Genomic DNA, 24,310 nt, shown 5'->3' with positions numbered 1-24,310 from the left:
AATAAGTGTAATCAGTATTAGTTAGTGATTGTCTCTTCCATTAGCTTGTGAGCTGCATGTGGGCAGAAACACTTTGACAAGTTCACTGCTTACCTACCAGCACATGGCAGAGAGTCAGGGGTCACTAAGTACCTGTTGAGTCATTGGAAAATGGAGGCTGATACATTTTTGCTCATTTAATTTAGGGCTGTTCTGTCTTCCTTTGTCCTAGGTCTAAGTCTTCTCTTTTCCCTTTGTCCAAAGTTCAGATCCTCCCAAACTCATTCCAAGAAATGCCTCTGTTATCTATTCCCTGATCAGAACAGTTGACATCACGGTACATAGGCTGAAGTCTCTCATGTGATCTGGAGCAAAGAAGCAGCCTGGGGAAAGCAGTGCTCTCCTTTTAAACATGAAGTGTTTGGGGGCGTGGAGGAGGGCAAAGTGAATAAACGGGGACAAATACATGGTAACAGAAGGCAACTAGACTTCAGGTGGTGAGCCTGCAATAGAGTACATAGATATCAAATAATAATGTTGTACACCTGAAATTTACATGGTGTTACTAACCAAGTTACTTCAGTAAACTTAATTTTTTTTTAAAATGAGGTTTTCAGACTTCTTAGTGGGTCTGAGACTCTACGATGAATAGCTCGTGTGTACTCCCAAAACCCAGCAAGAAGGAAGGGCGCAGCTGTGGGCAGCCACGAGGCAAGTTATGCTTGCAGGTATGTGCTGCTGCCGTCATTGGGACGACGCTCGGAGAGCTGTCAGCGTGCGGCTGTTCTCTGGAATGCTGGGAACGCGGCTACTCGGAGGTACAATAGTTGCACTCAACTGCTTCAATCAGTTCCTCCCCAGAGCACTCGCCTGCCCCTCATCTCTCCCCGCAACTCATTCACATACCCATGCCTGGGGCTTGAGATTTCCTTAGCCCATCTCCAAAGTCAGCTGCTTTCAAACAGGGTGTGGATGTGATTAGGAAAATATAGCTAGGGTCGAAGTAGCTGGAGATGAGGGCAGTCTCCCGCTGGTACACTCTGAGACAGGACTTTTTCTCATGCGCAAGGTCCTTTGAAGCACTGACAGAGACCTGCATAGAGGCAAAGGGGCAAGAATGGGCTCTGCCTTTGAGTTTTACCCATGGCTTGAAGTTGTTGTGAGGACCCAATGAGATGATGTTATTAACCCCCATAGGACACTGTATGGTCCATTGTTAGTGCTCAACACATGGAAGCTGTTTAACTGTTAGGTGCTCCTTGGGTGTTCTCAGAGTAATCCGTGCCTCCTGCATCAGAAACATCACTCCAGACAAAAATGGCCTGCTCACTTTTTTTCTCATTTTAATTTTGAGTACGTTTATTAAGGTTGGGGACAGTGAAACTAGGAAGGGCTTAGGAGCAACAGGAGAGAGACTAGGTAGGGCTGCTGTCAGCTCACTGAGAAGTCAGAGAAAAGCGGGCCTTGGAGACAGGTTTGGGGGATTAGCCTGGGACCAGCCGATGCTGCCCTTTTCCTCCCTGATGAACACATCTCATGGGGACAATTGAGAGTTTAGGAGAAAAAAAAGCATGCCTAAGAAGGGAGGAGAAAAGTGGGGGTATGCTCCTGGGCAGGAGAGAGCCCCTGGGTCCTTCCTCTTGAGGGTTTTAAAGACTAGGAGTTTAGGGAGGTCTTAGGGGAGGGTCTCAGTAGGATACCCATCAGCTTTATGCTGCTGTGCAAAATGAGCTTTATTCCCTTAACTTCATCTGTCCTTGGGTGTCTTGGCACAAGGCACTAATCAGATTGCTGCTATCTTCCTGAGCAAGGTGTGTGAAGCTACTTACCCTCTTGTTGGGGAGGAGGTGATCCTCCCGAGGCGCAGTTTGCACACCTCTGGTGATGGAGATTCTGCATGGCTCACACAGCATCGGTCACTCCGATTAAGGGGGAGCAGCTGTGGCCTGCTCACTTTTCTCTTTCCTCTGGACAAACACCCTTGTTGGCCCAACACCTAGAAGAATGCCTTCCAGGTCCCGTAGCTCACATCTGTTGAGTCCTTATAATGCCAAACACTGAGCACTTTACATGGATTATTTCATTTAATTCTCAAAGCCCTATGAAGTTAGAAACGATAGTTATCCACGTCTTATAGAGGAAAAAATGGAGGCATGTAACGGTTAAGTACCTCACCAAAAGTAGGTTTTCAGTTGTGAGTACACAAAAGTTCATTGTATTACTTATTACTATGCTATTTTCCATATGAACACCTGTAAACCTACGTTTGTCCACTGTGAATGGAGTGTGTGGTGCAGCCAGTACTCAGACGTGGCCGGTCAGGTTCCAGAACCTGTGTTCTTTACCACTGTACAGCTCCACCTCAAGTCTGTTTTTCTCATTTTTCTCCTTTTAATATCACCATGAAACATATCATCCTATTGTTGCCTCCTGTGTTCGGGGGGTTCAGTGTATTCTATGACTCCTTCTGTGCTGGTCCAACACGATGCCTCACACAGGGGACGGCTTTATGGTCGCTTCTGCATTGGTTCAGTGCTGGGTTTGTGTTGCAACTATCTCACAAAAAATCTCTCGGTGCCATTGGCAGACTCCGCACCAGACTCAGCAGTCCACTGTGCGGACCCTTTATGCTTCTGTGCTCTTAATGATAACCATCTGTTTCCAAAAGCAACTGAGAGCTTCAGTTTCATTTAAAAAATTTTTTTTTGTATTTTTAGAGAAAAGGGAAGGGGGAGAAAAGGAGAGGCAGGGAAACGTCCATGTGCAGGAGAAACATCAATTGGTTGCTTGTCACACGCCCCAAGTCAGGGACCTGGCTCACAACCCAGGCGTGGCCCTAACTGGGAATTGAACCAGTAACTGTTCAGTTTGCGTGACAATGCTCAACTCACTGAGCCACACCGGTGAGGGCAACAGCTTCAGTTTTGACATAAAGGGGATACACTGGCTCTTGGTGTGACCTCACACTACTGTTACTTGCCTCAGGAATCAGTCCCCACTGAAGTTAGGCCTGTCTACTTTTCTCGGAGACACAGTCTGGTTAAAACTCGAGTTTCCTTTCAATATCAGGTGGTAGGATCCCATATGCTTTAAAAAGTATGTAAATTACACATACAGGAGAGTATTACATATCTTTGGAGCTAAATAAATACAACGAATTCTCATGTACAGCCATCACCCCCCTCGACAGAATACTATGAGACTCTCTCAGGTCCTCCACGTCCCCCTCCTCAGGCGCGTCCCTCTCCCAGCCCTCCCCTCGTCCTGCCAATATGCTTCTCATTATACAAGAGTGTGGGCTATTTGAGAGCGATGATCTTCTGATGAATAAGTCAGATGTGATTCCGAGTCCTTTGTTTTGAAAGGTGCTAACAGCAGACGACATTCAAACTTGAGGCATTTTGAGGTTTCACTTTCTATTCCAACTGATGTTTTCAGTGAGCTGTTTCCAACCCTAACTTCACAGTCACTGCAGCATGACAGTGTGCTGAGAACAGATGCGTCACGAAATAGTGGTCATTGTGCAGAATTAATTTTCGCCACAGTCAGGGACATACTTTTATGCAATGGCTGTCAGGATGATGTCAAGCTGAGAGAGTGCAGATGGCGAAGTGCAGGGTTCAAACTGCCGGAGCGAGCAGGGAGGAGCCCATTAAGCCAGCACCAGAAGAGAAAGTGTTTCCTGCAACATGCGAGAACTTGGTTGTTGGTCGTAAGGACCAACGGGTCCTCAAACAGCCTGACCAGTACCCGTGTGCTAACTCATGAAGCACTTAATCCTTCGAGGAGAGCTACAGGTTCTAATAATAAAAAATGTGTCCCAAACACTAAAAAAATGGAGAACTATTACTTCAGCCAGTAGATTATTTCTGGTTTTACAAGTTTTCATCACTTACTCCCTGCCACTTACGTACCCTATGAAATAATTTCACGGTCTCCTCCTGACCACCGTTACTGTGCTTTAGAAACTTGTCAGCCCAGGTCTGGAGGAAATGAGATGCAATTCTACCATAGATTTGGTAATGTTTGTACGCAGCAGTTAAAAGAACCCCCCCCCCCCCCAAAAAAAAAAACCTGGATGGAATTTTAGTGCTTCTCAGTTTACGAGGATTAAGTTAGGAAAAAACTTGGAACTTTGAAGGGAAATTGCTTTAGAATTGGAGGGAAAAACGACAAGCCATGAGGCAGAAATGGCTGGAGAGATGCCCGGAAAAGTAGGAAACCTTATTCCCATCTCTCCTTCTCTAGCTAGCGTCTTCCTCCTAAAAAGTGCTTTGCTTCCTGTCCTATGATTGGAATGTGCTCCCTTCTTGCTTTGGGGATTTGCTGAAGCCAACGTGGCTACAATTGAGTGACTTGGATGTTTTTCTTCACCTTCGAAAGATGCAGTATATGTAGCACTCTAAATAATGTATGTGAATCAAAGGGTAACTTCTATGCTGAAACCTAATTTTTAGGATGTTTCTTTTTCTCTTTTTTTGGATTTATTTACTTTTAGAGAGAGGGGGAGGGAGAAAGGGAGAGAAACATCAATGTGTGGTTGCTTCTCGAGCACCGCCAGCTGGGGACGTGGCCTGCAATCCAGTCATGTGCCCTGACCAGGAATCAAACCAGTAACCTTTTGGTTCACAGGTTGGCACTCAATGCACTAAGCCACACTAGCCAGGGCTAGGATGAGTTTCTTAACTCAGGAAATAAAGACAGAAAATCTTCACTTGTATTCTTTTTGTTATAGTTAGAATAACCATGTAATTTATCCTTAGAGCCAGGACACTGTTGAGAATGCAAGGGGCGTGCTAGTACTAATTACTCCTAGATGACATAAACCAGAATTGTTCCAGGCAAAATAGAGTATATGACCATCTATAGTGCAAGCTTGTTGTTCACTAAATATTAATCCATTATTAGTGTGTAACTTTCAGCCCTCAAACTTGACATGAAAAAAAAGGGACATTCATAGAGATACTATTATATGTGTATTATTTTAGTTATGCTAATACATCAAATAGATCTCTTTGTCCAGAAGAAGAATGTTCCATTTTTCTCCTCTCATGGTACTCAGAGCAATACTATCTGTTTTACCAATAAGATAGAGGACAGGAAGCTAGTCAGTTGCACTAAATCACATGGCAGAGCTGAGCTCAAAGCTCTTCCCCCTAGGTGGTGAATACACAATAGAATATACAGATGATGTGTTATGGAAATGTACATCGGAAACCTATATAATTTTATTAACCAATGTCACCCCAATAAACTCAGTAAAAATAAATTTAAAAAACCTCTGCCCCCTAAATCCCCAGCAATTGTGTTGCTCACTGAACCATGAAGGGCTGCCTTCTAGACTTTGATCAGTTTTCTGTTATGGATTCACCTTTCAGATAAGAAATTGCATGACATTGGTAAAGAGGTTCGTCCTAGTTCACATTACCATTGTATAACCCTCTTCATATCGCTTCTATAAAAAGCCCAAGTATGAGTCCTGATCCTTAGTCATGTACTTGGGTCTTTTTTTGTAAAGATTTCTATGGACATTCAAGGGATCCAGGTATTCATTAAGTATATAGTACTTGGGATTTTTGTGTTGTGGTAACTAAGCAACAGTTGAGATGTTTTAATTTAGCATGTCCTGCATTGGAAAGTTTAAAAGGAACTGTCAAGCCGTACTTGGCAGAACCTCCCTTGGACTCCCACCCTCCGCACAGTTCATGTACATCTTGGCTGCTCATCCACTGCTGAACAGGGACCTCTTCTGTCTCAGCCACTCTGACAGCTGTCTGAGCCTTCCCCACTGGGGGCAGCTGCACACTCAGTGTCTTAAGCAATTGGTAGGACTGGAGCTAGTCCGGATCATTCAGGAATGGTCTGATCATTCAGTAGCTTTTGCAACAATTCTCACATCCATCTTAAATCTACTCTTAACTGCTACCACTTTGAACATTTGCCTTTGTTTACGAAGACATAACAGAATTTTTAGTTTAATTCACTAAACTGTAAGGATATGCATTTCAGGCACCAGCACTAGCTTTTTAAAGTGAATATCCAATGAAACCCAGTGACATGATGTGTGAAAGCATGCTACAAAAACATTCAATAAATGTTAGATGGATTTAACCTTCCAGGTGTACAATTTTGGAAGCATAACCATAGCACCAAGGCAACCATGGCAGGTACTTGCAACACAGAAAACCTGTTCTTAGGGAAGCGGCATTCTATAGCGTGTGGTGGTTTAAAGCAAAAGCTTTGATACCAGTTGCACCTAGGATTCTGTTCCACATGTGACCTATGTGGTCTCTGACTTCTTAGCCTTAGCTTTATCATCTATAAAAGGGGGTAAGAACCTTCCTTGTCCTAGAGGTTTGTAGAGAGGCTTAACTGAGGCACTCTTGGTTAAGTAGTGTCAACTAGACTTATTTCTGTCTTCTCCTACATTGCATCTCAAAGGCTGGAGTGCTAAGAATTCAATAGATTATATGAAGTGTACTTAAGAGATTTCATTAGCTGCCAGGAAGGAAGCTGTGTAAGAATTAGTATAATACACGACACTCAATTTAACTTGGACTTTTTAAGAATTTAGCTAGTTGAATGTTATCTTAAGAAAGTTTTCCCATAGCTTTGGATAGGGCTCAGTGGGGTTTTACAAGGACAAGAACAAGTCAGGATGTCTTGTGGAAGACAGAAAGGTCTCGACTGGTAATCAAGGAACTGCATTAAGAAGGGTATTAGATGCTCAAAATACAACCCAGTGAAAAAAACCTAAATACTTATGACTAAAAAGCTGGTGCCACCATTTATGTAGTATGACCAGAGGAATTTACTCAACCTCTTTCAAGTTTTCCTTTTTCCTTTTAGGGAAGAGAGTTTGTCTTTTTAATCTAAGCTTTAAGGAATGCTAGTCTAAATGACCATTTAAAAACATCCAACATAAAACATGAGAAACCTAACAAAATGTTAAATTTCCTCCTTTCTTATGTAACACCAACACTTTAAGCACTGCTTAGAATTTTAGATGGTCTGAAGTTGGGAGCCACCTGCCTGGTTTCCGAAACTGTAACTGCCCCCCGCCCCCCATGGCTAAGGCTGAGTGAGACACCTTGGGACCATAAGCCACTGAGGAGACAAAGCTCATCCTCCTGGCAGGGGACCTGCCTCTGCTCACTTTACATCACCCTGCCTGGCCCCCAATGCTTGATCCGTTAGCCAATGACGGGTAAGATTCCTCAAGGGAGGGATGACCTAAGACAGAGTCACGATGGGGACCTTAGAGGACTTGGGGGGCTATAGAAAAAGGGGGTGATGGACCCTCATCCCTCAGCTTTGACATAGCCTGAGTCCTCATTCTGTCTGTAAGAAGTTTCCTAATCTCTTGGCTGCCTTACTTCCCCTGCCTAAGCCTGAAACAATGTCGGAGGTGGGTGCAGCCCTGGGCAGGAACAGGTGGTTCCCCAGAGCCAAACAGGCCTAAGAGAGAATGCATAAAAATCCCGTGAAACCTGCTTTGCTAAGAATGTCCTCAATTTTCCGAGAAGGGTCTGAGCGTGAAATGAGTTTGTTTGCTCAAGTTTTATGGTCCTTTAGCTAACTGACCCTGACTCAGAATAAGCCCTGAGTTCTTTGAATGTTATCTATTGCTTGATCCTCGTTGCCTGATGATTGATGAGCTTTACCTGTATATTCCTGTGCAAACTGAACCCAATAAAAGCCCACTGAGGAACAGGGCGCTGCCCTTCTCCTTTGAGAGATGGGCCTTTCTTCCCCAAGCAGATCATGTCTTGGTAGACTTATTCTCATCTGTGACAACTGGAGGGTGGGATGGGGTGGGGTAGGGGGGCAGGCTCTGTGGGCAGGCCCCCTCCACCCTAGTCTGAGATTCTATTCCTCTTGTGAATCACTGGTTATGATTTTAGCAAATCTTTATTAGGAGATGTGGTCATCTATTAAGTTTTTAAATTTTAAATCAGCAAACCTTTGTCTCCCTACACAACTTATCTTTAAGGTCTATGTAGCACATTGTGTGCCTCCACCAAATACATATATCGAAGCCTTCACCTACAATGTGATGGAATTGGGAGACGGGACCTTTGGGAGAAAATTTTCATACGAGTTCATGAGGGCAGGGGTCCTCCATGATGGGATTAGCGCCCTTATTAAGAGACCAGAGAGCTTGCTCCTCTTTTCACCACGTGAGAGGACAGAGAGAAGGTGGTCATCTGCAGCCAGGAAGCAACCTCACTGGGAAATCAAATAGGTCAGTGCCTTGGACTTCCCAGCCTCCAGAACTGAGAAATCAATTGCTCTTGTTTAAGCCACCCGGTCTGATAGTTTAATGCAGCAACATAAAAACCAATTCAAATAATAATGTCCAAATGCTATGGGAACAAACTATGGGATGGCCTGAATTTTCTTCTGTATTAAAATTCTATTGCATTGACTTCTTTAAGATGTCAGCTAATAGTTAGGATTCTATATTGCATTAGAGATCTGTTGCAAAAGGACTGGCACTAAGTTTTAGTTTTCATAGCTCCATCTTAGATGGGTACTTTTAGGGGATATGAAATAAAACATCAAATGCAACTTTAAAATTTATAGTTGCATTTTGTTCAATCATAAGGTAACGAGCAGACCTCCCATTCCAAAGTAGAATGTGCTACAAATCATTAATTCACTCACAACCCCCTTCATACTGGGGTTGAAGAAATGCTAGTAACCTGCCTATGGAAAGAAAATGGCAAAATATACCAAATTCAACAATGTGATCCTCACTAACGGCCTAACAATCATGGCAAGAGCAGAACTGTCTTTCAGTGGGAGTGGTGGTAGCAGGGATGGGTAAGGTTCCCTAACTCTGTCTACAGATAACATGGTTACAAAGAGTAGCCTGGCCATGAAGGGAGAAGAGGAAATCCTCACTCTGGACATCACGTAGCTGAAAGAGGGTTTGTGGAGGAGGGGTTGTTCCCACACAGCCTACAGCAACGCCTTAGTGAATGCAGGTCACACACAATGGAGAGGCCTCTTAGGCCCTTTTGTCTTTATGTCAACAAATTTGCATTGATTAGGCTTCGGACTTGTTCAGGGAAGGCCAGAACTGGGCCTAAAGAATAAAGTATGTGGAAAAACTGTGAAACCATGAAAATACATTTTAAGAAAAGTTTTCAGGTATAATACACAAAAGCAAACAAGTTTATCTTTAAAAATATCAAGTATCACACCCATAGACTATTCCTAATTATAATTACTTCTTAAAGCGACATTTGTCTTTGTTTACAAATACAGCAGCAGGTGATAAAACCTAGTCTCAAACAGATTGCTTATAGTTCATAATACAAACAAATGTATATGTCTCAAATCACATTTTAGGCAGTTTAACTTAAAATGCATAGACAGTTACATACATTAAATTTGTCATGGAGTCAATGAAAAAAATAACAATATCAAGAAAAAATACAAAAAACCTTTATATAGCACAAAGAAGTCAAGTTTACTTAATGGCAACAAATCAGTATCTGTTATCAGTGACGGGCAGTGAAAGTGCCTTTATCCAGGGGAAAGGAGGAAAAAACATCCCATTATTTGCATGCTTGAAAAGCTACACTGACAAGACTACAATCTTGGAAAACATAATTTCTTAAAAAAAAAAAAAAAAAAAAAGTTACAGCACACTTTGCTCTTTAAATGCCTGAAGGCTGGTCTATAATTTCCACCAGCAGAAATAACAAAATGTTTATCTAGGTTAAACTAGTAATGGGTACACTAATGCATTCTGTAATGCCACCCCTAGACTATAAACCTCTCAAGGACAGGCATTCTCTTTCATGTCTGTATCTCTGGCATCTGGCAAAGCACCGGGGTCACAGACATTAAGTGTTGAATGAATGCAGTTCTCAGAAATATTCTAGAGCCAGAAGCTTGCATGGCATTTCTTTAATACTTACTATTTTATTGGCAATTTTTGTTTTACTTGCAGAATTCTGAAAATAAAAAGAACAGTGTCTTCATACTAAATATTGCTCTATTAGGATTAAATTATAGTCCTCCCCGAACGCCACCCACCACTTTCTATGCATAGCACAGTGTATCAGTGTGATTCATCTGAATTTAGCCTTCTGCTTTTCAAAAACGTTAACACTGGAAGGTCTGTGCTTAGGTTTAACTCCCAGGTTTATAACCATGGTATTTTAATAAAGCTGGCACTAGATTATTCAGGGTGAGGAAGGAAGACATGGCACTAATCATTTAAAGGTGTAGGCAACTGACTGATATGCAAACTAGGCACAGTATTCTTTTTGAAACTTTGAGTAGAGCTCTTTCCATCTCTAGTTTTAAAAGCTGTACATCTGAGTACAATAGGTAGCACTAATTATTTTTGAGGTAAGTATCATGGGCACACTGACCTTTTTTTCCTAGAAAATATTCCAATGTTCCATTGTAGTGGTGTGACAGACCAAGGCCAAAAACTCACTTTTCTTTTCTGCCCTATTACCATTCTCTACTGAAAAGAATAAACAGTAAAATGGAAAAGAAAGGAGGCCTTTGGCAATTTAAAAAATGCCTTGTCTGTTCCTGAATAATCAATATATAACTAAACAAAACGGCCATTCTCAAACATGAAAAGGTGTCAGGCTGAGCCCAGTAAAAACAAGCCAAGGTATTTTATAAATTCCTTTAAAGCGCCTTGATTCTTGAGAACCGAGTGTGTGAATATATGGTCTATATTTTAAGTTTTCGTTTGTTATTTTTAGGCTCAACATTTCAAAGTCTAACATTCACACTCCAGGAATATTATTCCTCAATGTTATCTGAACTATCTCCATCTAATTTATTTGAAAATTCTTGCTCTTAAGTCCAAATGCCAGCCTATTCCATACTTTATATTCCTTTAAAACCAAACATACTTGGTTACAAGCAGTCTTCCACAAATGCATCTTAGCCTAGCACGACTTATTTTGAAAGCAAATTATTCCCTTGTAAAAAGAAATGTTCCTTAGATGCTTCTCCCATTCCTCCATGGAAACTTACATTCTTAACTCCATCCTGAACCTAAGAATACTTTTTGCCCAGATTACTCTCAAGAGTTGAGACCTCTTCCCTGATTTGAGAAATGATGTTCTAAATAATTACAGAAATAAAAGCAAATTCTGTTCCCTTTGATTTTTACTCTTCCGTTAAAAAAAAAAATCCCCCCAAATATCATTTGGAAAGTCCTTGAAAAGTAAACTACTTACAGCAGTACTGTCCAGGGCACACTGAGCAGTATGAATCACTAGCAAAGTTAATATACTTATTGGGAAGAGTAATTTCAAATCTTGTGTTCATGGTCCTTCCAATCCTTGAACAAAAGATTTTTCTCCAATAATACACGGGCTCCTCAATCAGAGTCCCAAACTTGCTGCCTCTTCCTTTCAGTCCGACATCGTCCTGTCCAGTGTTACATCAAATGTCACATACACCTAAAGCCAGAGTTGTCATCCTAACGCAGGACAATCACAACAACTAAAAGGAGAGGTATCTTTGCTGCCATCTCACTTTTCCTATCATCTCATGCCTCCAAAGTTAGCTGACATGATACTGATAATTTAAGGTATGGCCTTCTACGGTGACCTGCCCTGTAAATTGAAGGCTACTTTGACAACAGATTTCAAAAGTGTTGTAGATAGCTGCCACTTGGTCTTGCAAGTAAGTGAAAGATAAAAAGACTACTTGTGCCACTTTGTAAGACTGTCTAGCAACATTCACCAGTCTGAAAATATCTAAACAAATTATAGTTTCAATTCTGGAAGCTTGAATCTATTGTCCACTTAAAAGGGAGGTTGAAACACGGACTGTTCCTCCCAAAGGTGATCATCTTGCTTTCTTAAAAGGAGGTAGCTATCAAACCATTACATTGGCAGCATTTGGCATTCTTGACATTTTAACTATACAAGAAATAAACTACTAAATACTTTATTTCTAAGCAAAAACAAGAGCTCTAGCATAAATCTGTCCTATACTGGTAAAGAAATTCACAATACATTTTAGTATAACCCAATGGATATATTAAAAGCTTCAAAATGTTATTCCACAAGTAACACAGTCAGTTCTATCCCAAAATTAGGAATCTGATTTAAAGATAAGGTGCCAAAAAAACTACTCGGACTATTCTGGTAGCTACAAACAACACATTTAAGCAATACAATCACACTTCTTTAAACTCAATTGCAGAGATCTACACTTTATTATTTTCAGTGTCAGAGGATAATTTTTAAGGATGGCACTAATTCTATCTATTTACCTGTTGACGAATACAGAACTGAACTGTTAGCCATAAGCACTGTACAAACAGATCCAGGATACTATGCAAGAGACAACGACATAGCTTAACCAGACTCTGAAAGACAGACACATTATTTTGATCACACTTGTACAAAGAGAACAGTCATGCCTGTATGACTAAGGTTCTCTCAGCAGAACTGCTATATGTGTTTATGACAGACCTCTAGAGCGTGCCAGTTTTCCGCATCAGGGAGGAATTAAGGAATGTGATCCTACAGAACTGAGGGAGAAGAGGCTACATGAAAGGGGTGGAAGAGTGTTTTGTGGGAATGCAAATTACTTGTCACTATGAAGCAACTCCCAAGGTTTCCTCTCGTTTGAGGTTAGACACAAGAGAGAACTATTTCCTTCCTTGAGCTCTTCCCAAAGCAATATGGACATCTCAATCTATTCTAAAGCAATACAGAGACCACCAATTCTCTAAGAGCATAATTTACATACATGTTGGCCTGCATTAAAAAGAAAAGTTTCCATAAATGGCAGATTTTGGAGCTTTTTGACTCATTTGGCTAGAAGTAAAACAAATCAAGTGAAACTCAAAATGCAAGTTTTCACTAAATTCTCAAGGATGAAATGAACACTGCCCAATAAACTCAACATCTGACAATAATTACTGCCAGTTCAAAAACGTATATTCAAAACATAACAAGAGGACTAGATTTATTTATTCTATGGATAGAGCAGCTCAAGATGTTGAGAAGCATCATTTGTTTAAATTATGACATTGTGAATATTTTCAAAGTGTGTTTATTTAGGGAAAAGATGATTATAGAAAAATACTTGAAATAATTTGCCAATGAGGTTGCAGAGTCTACCAATAATCCACAACATCTTAGATTTTTAAGTGTGTAGTTACATAATTTAAACAAATCCAAAATTTGTTTTAAACAAATTATATCAAAGAGCTATTCGATATACTTATTTTAACTTTCCATAAAAACTGAATAAAAATCACATTTTAATGATTTACTTTTACATTTTTATCTGATTGTATCCATCTGATATATTATACATCCAAGTACAAGAGGCAGATATCTTCTGAGAGGTGCAAGAGTTGTTCTTTCATGAATGCCCTCTAATAGTGAAACCAGCAATTTTTATATATGCATTCATGTGCATATATATGTACTTCAAAAAGCAAAGCGTCATCTCTTCATCCATTAACTTAATGGTAAGACTGCAACAGAAAAAAAAAAAAGTAAACTTCTAGATTTTGTAAATGGAGTTTACCACTCCTGCCTGTGGTTTAAACTGATTGCTTAATAAATCCAAACAGCAAGTCATCTCACTTATTTTGGCATACAATCTACAAAAACAATTTTAAAAGAGAATATATATAGCAAGCAGTTACATTAATTGAAAGGATGTTTTGGGGCATTTAATTAAGATTTTCTTCCTTTACTTTTGAGGTGGATGTCTGGTTAATCTAGTTAGAGACCTGATTGGTTATATTTTGTTAGGAGTAAATAGATTGTTTTCCCCTCAAGGAAAATTGTGCCTGTGTTTGAATACTCTCTTGGCTTACGTCATGGAGAAATGGGGTGTTTTTCTATTTGGTCACATGCTCAAAGACAGGCTCTTCAACTAAGATGTCAACCCTACTCTGGCTCGGCTGTAGACCATAAAGCATTACACATACTTAGAACAGTGGTAGAATATGGAGCTGAATGCTGCAGAGAATCTAACAAAACCTTGGCTAAAAAACACTATGGCGCCCTGGCTGGCGTAGCTCAGTGGATTGAGCACGGGCTGCGAACCAAAGTGTCACAGGTTCGATTCCCAGTCAGGGCACATGCCTGGGTTGCAGGCCATGACCCCCAGCAACCACACATTGATATTTCTCTCTCTCTCTCTCTTTCTCCCTCCCTTCCCTCTCGAAAAATAAATAAAATCTTAAAAAAAAAAAAAAAAAAAAAAAAAAAAACCACTATGGCGAGTTGCACAAAAGATGGGCAATGTTACGTTTGCTGCTCTGGATACTCTAAACATCTACTTCTGGTAACCATCTCTCCAGTCTGTTTCTGAGAATAAAATTTGTGTATAAATGTTATACGTTTATAGCTTGGGATGGCTATATTAGAAAGCTTGGGAAGCTTTCTAATCTTCCATCCCAAACTGGAGACAAATCATCTTTAGTTGTGCTTGTATGACTACTAGTGCATGTTAAATGTTATATACAAATATAATTAAATCATGAAACACCAATTATAATCACCTACACTCACTAAAAAAATACAAAACTTGATTCATTTTAAAAATTTTGTTGATAAAATACACTATAAAAAACAAACACACTGAAATACTGAATTTCAACTAAAAAAAGAAAACAAAAACAAAAACAAAACAAAACACAACTACCTCTACATTAAGCCCGACAGGCAGAGATTGCTATTATTGAACCGTACTTCAGTGTAATGCTATAAAACATTATTGAGGAATGTTTTTAAAAAGACCAATGTAATGCATCTGAGTTTACCTCAAGGATGCTGTTGAGGACATTGCTTAAGTATGCTATAAAGTCTCTGGGGGATCTTTAGAAAATTTTTCTTTGCATTTTTAGTACCGGGAGTATGTAACTTTGTGTTTTCATCCTTATAAATGCTTTACTTGAAATTTGAAATTTACTCTTTACACACAAGAGTGCACACACACAGACACACCTTCTTTTAGCAAGTTTTAAAAGCTTTCTAATCTTCCATCCCAAACTGGAGACAAATCATCTTTAGTTGTGCTTATATGACTACTAGTACATGTTAAATAACAAATTAAACACTCACATGGGGACCACCAGGCATTGGTGGAGCACCAGAAGGTCCTGAAGGCACTTGAAAAGGATTATTGGGAGTGGGATAGAGTCCTGGTGTGGGATAGGATCCCGCAGGGGCAGGATATGGTGCTGGTGGTCCCCAAGCTCCTGGTGGAACAGTGCCCCATGGAACAGGTGGTGCTGTTCCTGGTGCTTGGGGAGGAGGAGGTGCAGGATATGGCCCTGGAGATGGATATGGCATATTAGGGGTAGGATACTGCCCTCCCATTCCTGGTGCCCAAGGTCCAGAAGACATGGATCCCCATGGACCTAATGGACCAGCTGCAGCTGGATCAGTGGGTGCACCATATGGTCGTGGAAGCTCTGGAAAGGGCATATTTGGTGTAGGATACGGCCCTGTGGGGCCAGGCCCTGGCACAGTTGGGGCTGGATAAGGACCACCGGGTGGGGGGCATGATGGTCCAGAAGGAGGAAAGGGTGCCGGGGGTCCTGGAGGTGGTCCAGTGGGAGGCACAGAGGGATACATTCCTGTTGGTGCTGGTCCAAAAGGCACAGTGGACGGTGTTGCACTTGGTGGGAGTCCAGATGGCACAGAAGGTGGAGCACTTGGGTTATTCCAAGGGTTGGAACCTGGCCAGCCTTGAGGAGGTTGGCTGGGTTTTGTATTGCTCACAGCAGAGGTTTTGGCAGGGGAGTGGTCAGGTAGCGCATCTGCCAACTGGAATACAAAAAAGGCATGTCTCACCAACCTTATTTAGGGAGAAGTCACACCAAACATGATTATAAGTATCTATAACATCTTCCAAAGCCAAGCTGTTCAGTTTAAAAACAATTCATTCAATACAAAACCTGAGGGGTCACCTTGAATATCAACCTTACAATGCAAATTCCTCAGAGAAGCTGAAGTTTTCTAAATACAACTAATGAACTGATTACAACTAATATTATGGGTTTGAATCCCGGCTTTGTCTTAAGCAAGTTACATCTTTCTCTGAGCTTTAGCTTCTTCATTTTCAAAAAACAGTTTTAGTGTTAACTTGAGGCTTACATGAGATAATTTATGTAATGCAATTAACACTGTGCTGGGTATTAATTTTCAATGAATGTTGGCTATTATTTATATGAAGTTAAAAGAGAGAAGAATACTTGAAAATATATTTTCAAATTATGTATGTAAGTAAATTAAGGTAAATAACCTATCAAAATCACATGCCACCCCCCACCAAAGCCCAACAATCACAGAAAGCATCTCTTTCAAACTGAAAAACTATGGCCTGCTGTTAGAACTATGTTGTGTCTTAAGAGCTAGAAAACTTATAAAGAATAAATGTATCAACTTACCGAAAATTCATCAGACATTTTCCTAAAAACAAAACAGAAAGAAAGGAAGAAAGAAAAAGAAAGGAAGACGTAATGTTTCAAAACCAGTGTTTACTGTTTCTTATATATTCTTTATTTTTACTTAAATGGAATCTTAATCATTTATGTAAAATATTTTTCTTTATGTAGGAAACATTTCCATAACAGACCAGACAGCTCTATCAACTTTATCCCTTTTTACTGGCTGCACATCATACAAAAGTGACTCATGATTTAGTTTTACATGCTAATCTGGGTGGCAGTTTATGTATGTTTGCCTTTTGTGTTGTTTGAAAGAATGACAGAGTGAACATATCTGAACACATCTTTGCTCACTCAGGAGTCTATCACCAGCAAAACGTACTAAAATGTAAGAATTTCAGTTAACAGGTAGTTATATAAATTCCATCTCAAAAGTCCATGCCAATTTACACTGCCCACCTTTTCCTTTTAACTCTTCTTCACCATTGGGTATTTTAAATTTATAAATCATTTTCAATTATGGTAGATTAAAATTGGCATCTTGTTTTACACATGATCTTAGCCAAAAGGCCTAGAAGCAAAGAAAAATTGGCATCTTGTTTTAACTTAGATTTCTTTAGAGCATCTCTTATATTTAATATTTCGTTTATATTTTTTTCTGTTAATTTGCTCATGTCCTTGGGTTACTTTCATCAATTTTTAAATGGAAGTAAATTAACACGTTAAAACGCAAGGATCTTAAGCATTAGTCCAATAGGCTCGGACGTGCGTGCGCCCCAGGACACAGAACATTGCCCTTACCCCCCCGAAGGGCTGCTCATGCTCCTTTCCAATCAATTCCCCTCCCTCCCAGCAATCCCTTTTGTTCCTTAATCTTTTTGCTTGTTCTTTGACTTCTTATAAATAGAAGACAGTATGTACTCCTTTATGTTTGACAACTTTACTACTTAATAGCACACATCTTTCTAAAAAAAATGCTTTCTGAGATAAGTAAGGACATTAGCTAGCTCTAGCTGTCATTTATGAGACCAAAACCCAACCAACCAACCAACCAAAAAAAACACCCCCAAGCTCCTGTTATCTCTAAATACCTTAAGTATTTCTAAATATCTCTAAATTCCTGTTATCCTATAAATGGTTTGTTTTGTGTAATCAAACTTATCAATCTTTCCAAACTACACATGGCTTCTGTTTTACAAAGGCCTGGTCTACTATTCCAAGCTTAAAAAAATTCGCCTATGCTTTCGTATACTATTTTTATAGATTAACTTGTTTAAACTTTTTGTTCTTCCAAACAATAATCACTGAATAATCTAACTTTTGTCAAATGATTTAACAAGCTGCCTTTAATACTTTCTACTGCTATTAACAAACACTGTTTAGTGAATATCCAGGGAACAGACACCATGCTAAGTGCATAATCTCATTTAATAGTCCCAGAGCCCTACAAATGCAAATTTCATTACCATCCCCAATTTACAGCTGGAAAAAAGGAGGCTTACCAAGTTAACTTGCTTAAGGTCACACAGCTAGTGACCAGGAGAGAAGGAATTCAAACCCAGGTACAGTCTGATTCCAGAACTAAGCCTCTTTACCACCAGGCCACTGTCATATCCAACGGCATTGCAGACTCCATTCTTTTCTACTGATCCCACCATACAATTTTACCTTAATTATGGCAGCTTTAATTTTTAATAAATTTTAACGAGTTGCCCTCCTATTACTGTTCTTTTAAAAATTATTTATTTATTGGTTTTTAGAGAGAGAAAAAGAGAAAAAAATCACTATGTTGTTCCACTTGTGTATTCACTGGTTGATTCTTTAGGGAAAAAAAAAAAAAGATTTTATTTATGTATTATTTTGGAGAGAGGGGACAGAAGAGAGAAAGAGAGGGAGAGAAACATCAACGTGTGGTTGCCTCTCACATGACCCCAACTGGGAATCGAACCTGTGACCCTTTGGTTCAAAGGTTGGCACTCAATCCACTGAGCCACACCAGCCAGGGCTCATTGGTTGATTCTTATATGTGCACTGACCAAAAGTCAAACCCACGACCCTGGCATATTGGAATGATGCTCTTAACTAAATGAGCTTTGTGGCCAGGGCCCCATTACTGTTCCTTTTTTTCAGATTTCCCTGAATATTTCTCATGCTTACCCTTTCCAGATCAATTTTGGGGAAAAAAAATCTGTTGGTATTCTGGTTGGAATTGCATTAAATTTACAGATTTATTTAGGGGACATATATGTATTATATATCTAAAATATCAAATCTTCTCATTCAAGAACAAGGTACGTCTTCCTAGTTCCCATAAATGTCACTTATTATCACTCAGTAGTTTTAAAAAAATCACATCTCCTACCCATTTCTTGTGAGATAGATTTCTAACTGGTAAACTTTTTCTTATGGTTATAAAACTGGATCTTTTCTTTCATTGTATAGGGCTGGCCAAAAGTTCATTTGTTTTTGTCTGCAAGATGGCTCTAGTAATGCTTAGTTGTCTCTAACTTCATTTGAAACAATTATTAGATTATACTGTCATATCAGTGTGCATAAAAAACCTTATCAAAATTAATGAATTTTTTGGTAGTCATTTCAATAAAGATAGAAGAAAATACACAACATTTTCAGCACATTATGCTTTATTATTTCAAGAAAGGTAAAAATGCAACTGAAATGAAAACAAAACAAAACTGTGGTGTGTGTGGAGAAGGTGCTATGACTGAGCGAATGTGTCAAAGTGGTTTGTGAAGTTTCGTGCTAGAGATATCTTGCTTGGACATACTCCACGGTGAGGTAGACCAGCTGAAGTTAAGAGAGATCAAATCGAGACATTACTTGGTAACAATCAATGTTATACCTCATGGGAGACAGCCAACAAACTTAAGATATCCAAACAACAACAAAAAAATCCAAATAAAGTAGGTTATTGGTGAAAATGAAAAAATGTGTCTTTTATTTTACAGAAAAAACCATACAGACTTTTTGGCCCACTCAGTATTTTCCAACTGGTTGTCCATATATGGGAATTTTAAAAGTTTTAGTGTATTACTTTTGTAAGCAGTGAATTACTGAATTATTTTATTGTTGAAAGTTTCTCAGTTAATTCCCTGGGATTTCCAGGTAAACAACTATGGCATTTACAAAAATGTACTTCTACCTTCTCTTTTCCACAATTATACCTTTTTTCTCTTTTGCATCAACTAGGACTTAAACAACAAAGAAATGATAAATAGTGGAACTAAGCACAAATGCAAAAAAAGTTATGTTCCCAACTATCTTGGGAATGCCTCTGTTTAAATTCTCATTTTTAGTTTGAGATTGAAAAAATTACATTAAAGAAGTTGATTTATGTCTATATTTATTTATTCCTATTTTACTATTTAAAAAATACAGAAGACACTAAAAAGAACTTTTGGCATCTAATGAGACTTGATCTCAGTTTCCCTCCTTTAAAACCCCATCAATAGTTAATTTTATATATAGATTGCTTAATATTGAACCATCCTTGCATTCTTAAGAGTTTTCAAGTGTGAATTTCGTATCAATTCATAAGAAACAAAACATAAAGCCTACTAATTCACAGCTGCCATAACCTTGCTTTTTATTCAGAATATGAAAAAACACATCCTGAATACACAGCCAATATACTTATCCATTCATTTCCAAGTTAAGGTTTGTTTTATATTAAAACACCAGTAAATTCTTAAGACTAACACCTGAAGAATCTTTATCAGTGAATGCCAAGTTTAAAGTTCATATAGGACTAACATGTTTTTCAGAGTAAGCCTTTCCTGAAACAGAAAATGGTTCTGTATCAAAGTTCACATTAATTCTGAAGCAGAGAACAAAGCAATCAGTTCAATTTCATATGGTCTTGTTGTCAGAATTATTTTTTCCCTCTTAGTTTTTGAAAAACATGCATGTATATATAATATAAAGTTAACTAGTCATAGAATTATATCAAAATGTTATACCATAAGGTAATACTATTAAACAGATTCACAATTCTGTCTTTCAAAATTTTAAATTCAACAACAAATCCTGGAAGATAGAGGAATACTAGAATCTTGTTATAAAAACAATGAAGTCCTGACCAAAGGCATTGGAAATAGGTCACATCCTGTTCTACATCACTGCTCAGTAAAAGGGACCTGCCTCTTGTGCTATAATGAACAGTGTTCATGTTAATTGGAACCATTACAATTTACATTTTGGGGGATACTTTCATCATAAAAAGGTAAAAAATTGAGCAGGATCATCAGTGTCTTAACAAAAGAAGAGTTGCAGAATGTTAAAAAAAAATTTACATTTTCTAGCCCTGGCTGGCGTAGCTCAGTGAATTGAGCACGGGCTGGGAACCAAAGTGTCCCAGGTTCGATTCCCAGCCAGGGTACATTCCTGGGTTGCAGGCCAGAACCCCCAGCAACCGCACATTGATGTCTGTCTCTGTCTCTCTCTGTCTCTCTTTATCTCCCTCCCTTCCCTCTCTAAAAATAAATAAAATCTTAAGAATATATATATATATATAAAAGAATTCTTAAAAAAAAAAAAAAAAAAAAAAAGATGTGCTCTATTAAAAAAAATTTACATTTTCTGAACAACTATTCCCAAACATCTGGGTTATACTAATCAGTAAGATGAGGCCAATGTATCCATAAACTGGCAAACAAACAAATAAATAAAGATCTATAATCAAGAAAGATTTTCATTTTTTTCTTCCTGGAATAATCTAAAGCCATTTCTTCTAAAACTTCCACTACCACTTTATGGCAAGATCTATACATTATCTGAAAAATAATCATTTCATATTATGAGCAGAAAATTAGTAATCTTAAAAGAGAGTACAAAATTTCTTTTATAATATAACCGAAAAGTGAAACATTTCTATAGCTTCTTTGGCCTTTAGAGTAAAAAATGGTAATTCAATTACAGAAAAGTTTACAAAAGTTGAAGTCCATAGATTACTAAGTACTGCACAAGAACTACTTCAAAAGGCCACTACACTGTGGTGGAACAGTGAACAATCTGGGACTTCTTGGCTGTGAAACCTGGACATCAATCTTTTTAACTGAGGCTCAACAAAGTCAAGCTTAATCAGAGACCATATTTTCATCTGCCAAGCAGTTATAATAACTCCTACGACTACACAGATAATTATCAGTTAATAGTCCATAGAGTACTACAGACATGTAAACTGTATTAAGAGAAATTAGGATTATTGCTTTGATTTGTTTAGTTTGCAGAGGTGGGGTGGGGATGATGGTAATATATTGCATTGAAAGTATAAGCTCCAATTAAAATAAGCCAGTTTTTACTACTGGCTCTCTTATCTACCTTACATTTGGGGAACTCAAGCAATTAGGGATTTGAAAATTTTTAACATTTTAAATTTCTTTAAAAATGTAATTTTAAAAAGTAAGAATTTCAATAACCTTTGTCAGCCATATTGTCTACATTTATTCAGCTACATATGGGCTAGGCACTGTGTTGGGCTTTGGGGAAATGAATAGCAATGCATGGAACAAATGTTTCAGGAGTTCAGCGTGGTGGAGAGTTGAAACATTTCTTGGGGTAAACTAAGGGAGTACTTCCAAGAGCTCCTAATGGAATTAAGGGAGGAGTCCTCAGAAGTGGTGCCTGGGTAGCCTAGAAGAACAATGAATAGGAGACGGTGGGACAGGCCTCAGGGAAAGGAGAGCAGTTTGTACAAAACTGAAAGGGAGGCAAAAAAGGTCTGCGTGTGGTGTTAGCAGGTCAGATGAGTTGGAAGACAGAAAGGCGAGGGATATGAAAGTCTTAGTAGAGGGCCTCAGACCAGGGTTGGAATGCCTCAGTCAGTGTCAGCTCTCCTGAACGAACCTCAATTCTTCAACTATGAAGAACCGGTTACGAGACTAAGTGGGACTAAGTGGGACGTATAAGTCAAGTGCCTGTAACAACAGGAAAACAGCGGGTGGCCTACAAATACATTCTTTTGTCTTCCTTGGTATATAGGTGTGCAACATATGGTTAAAAGAGTGAACGCTGTAAGGATGACTGACTAGATAAAACACAGCTCTTCATGGCTGGCTCTGGACAAGGTGAACTCTCCAAACCAGAGGCAGAAGTAGACAGGAATAGTGTCCACCTCACAGATTTGCAAACAAATCTCTTGGGCACTGCCTGACATATAGCAAAAACTCAACACATGTTAGCTTTTACAATCGCTATGGTAGATTCACAAAACTTTACCCGCAGTTCTGAACTCAGAAGCCTCTGAACTGGAAAGAGACGGTTCTCAGCTTGGCACAAAACTTATTTGGTGGCAAAACCTGACCTGAAGCTATTTATAGTTTCCATAAATTCATACCCATCGCTGCACAAATATTAATCGCTAGATTATGTAGGGGATGCTGCCCCAACACTGCTGAGGGCACCATGTCTATAAACTTTACCGTCTTTCTAAAAATTTAAAGATAAAATTCAAAGATTTCTGAATTCCAAAACACACCGGGCCTCTGGATTTCGGTTACCGATCTCTGGAGGAAGAGAACACGCCAATCAACATCCGCAGCCCAATTCCAGTTTCTGAGACACACTAGGGATGCCAGCAGCAAGAAAAATTTCCGATTTTCCTGCCCAATGAACACTACTAAATGCAGAATTTCTGAAAGATTTCTTGACGACCACCTTCGCTTGTAATGAGGTTTCATTTTCAATACAGGCCTTTGAAATCACCAGGTATACAAGTATTTCTTTAGTAGTAATGCTATAAAAATGTTTTCGTCTGGTATGATTTGATGCTTCAACATTAGAATCTTTACATATTGCAAGCACTACTCTCGGTTTTCAGAGAGAAAGACAGTTCAGCTATATTTATAAGCTATCTTTCATAGTATGCACTAACACCTCCAAGACAAAATATCACAGGACTTAAAATCATCTAACGTGTCTGTTAGCAACTCCTGTAGTAAGGAATGACCGGAACGTCGTCACACTGCGTGTAATCTTAAACAAGAGCCAAAGATTCCTCGAAGTAGCTATTTGGGCCTAGCTCTTCTCATGTATTAGAAATTAATGAATGGGGGAAGTCGGGGCCAAGGGGCGCGCGACTGGAGGCCCTTTAGGGCCACATGAACAAAGAGAGCCGGGATCAACCGGAGCGAACCGGCCTCGGAGTGGGTCGTGCATGCCGGGCAACGGGTGGGGGAAGGGCCAGGCCCGCTCCCCGCCCCGCCCCCCCAGTCAGGCCTGACGTCAAGCGCGGAGAAACCCGTCTGGCGCTACCTCACCCGCCTCTGATGCCTTCTCCGGAGGACTGGGGGTGCTCGGAGGACTGCTAGCAGCCCCAAGAAAGAGTACGGAAAAAAAATCGTTTAGTCCCCGAATAGCAACTCGAGGCACCTCCGTTACCATGCCCGCCTCCCGCTCCAGCGCATTCCCTTCCCCCCTCCACACCCTCATCAGCACTGAAGCAGCCTCACCCGGCAAGATCCGAGCACGCAGCAAGGTCCAGAGGCAGTGATGGACACGAGGACACCGAGGGCTGAAGAACCAAGTGCAGACTGACTGACAGCAGCGGCGACGACGGCACCAGCAGCGGAAGCAGCAGCACCAGCACCAACAGCGCGCGACCCCTCCTGGCACCGGAACAGGAAGCACCAGCGCCGAGCGACCGCCCCTGCGGGGCGCTCCTCCCTCCCCTCGGCTGGCTCGCGGGCGCCCCTCGCAGGCCTTTGGCGGCCTTGCAGCCCACTCGATCGTTCTAGAGCAGCTACTCCTGGCGCTTGCGGCCCCGCCCACCTCTCCCGAGGGCTCTCAAGTGGGCGACCGGAAAGCTCCCCAGTTTTCCGGAGTTCTTAGCCTTCAGAGGAAACGCCTGTAGTTAGTGACGTTATGGGCAGCCTGGAGGAAATTGCTTAACCGTTTCCT

The 24,310-nt window shown here is 40.0% G+C and overlaps 1 protein-coding gene across 1 annotated transcript; it reads right to left on the bottom strand.

Annotated features, from left to right (window-relative positions):
* Window positions 1-9,138: 9,138 nt before the first annotated feature.
* MAPK1IP1L (mitogen-activated protein kinase 1 interacting protein 1 like) lies at window positions 9,139-24,038 on the bottom strand. Its single transcript, XM_028505364.2, has 4 exons — window positions 23,863-24,038; window positions 16,397-16,418; window positions 15,066-15,773; window positions 9,139-13,465 (listed from the first exon to the last, which is right to left on the bottom strand). Exons 2-4 carry the CDS (start codon window positions 16,412-16,414, stop codon window positions 13,454-13,456), a joined length of 738 nt encoding a protein of 245 aa, XP_028361165.1. The 5' UTR covers window positions 16,415-16,418; window positions 23,863-24,038; the 3' UTR covers window positions 9,139-13,453.
* Window positions 24,039-24,310: the final 272 nt, after the last annotated feature.

Source organism: Phyllostomus discolor, chromosome 1, assembly GCF_004126475.2.
Source record: "Phyllostomus discolor isolate MPI-MPIP mPhyDis1 chromosome 1, mPhyDis1.pri.v3, whole genome shotgun sequence".
Lineage (NCBI taxonomy): Eukaryota > Metazoa > Chordata > Mammalia > Chiroptera > Phyllostomidae > Phyllostomus > Phyllostomus discolor.
This window is presented reverse-complemented; position numbering and strand designations above follow the sequence as displayed.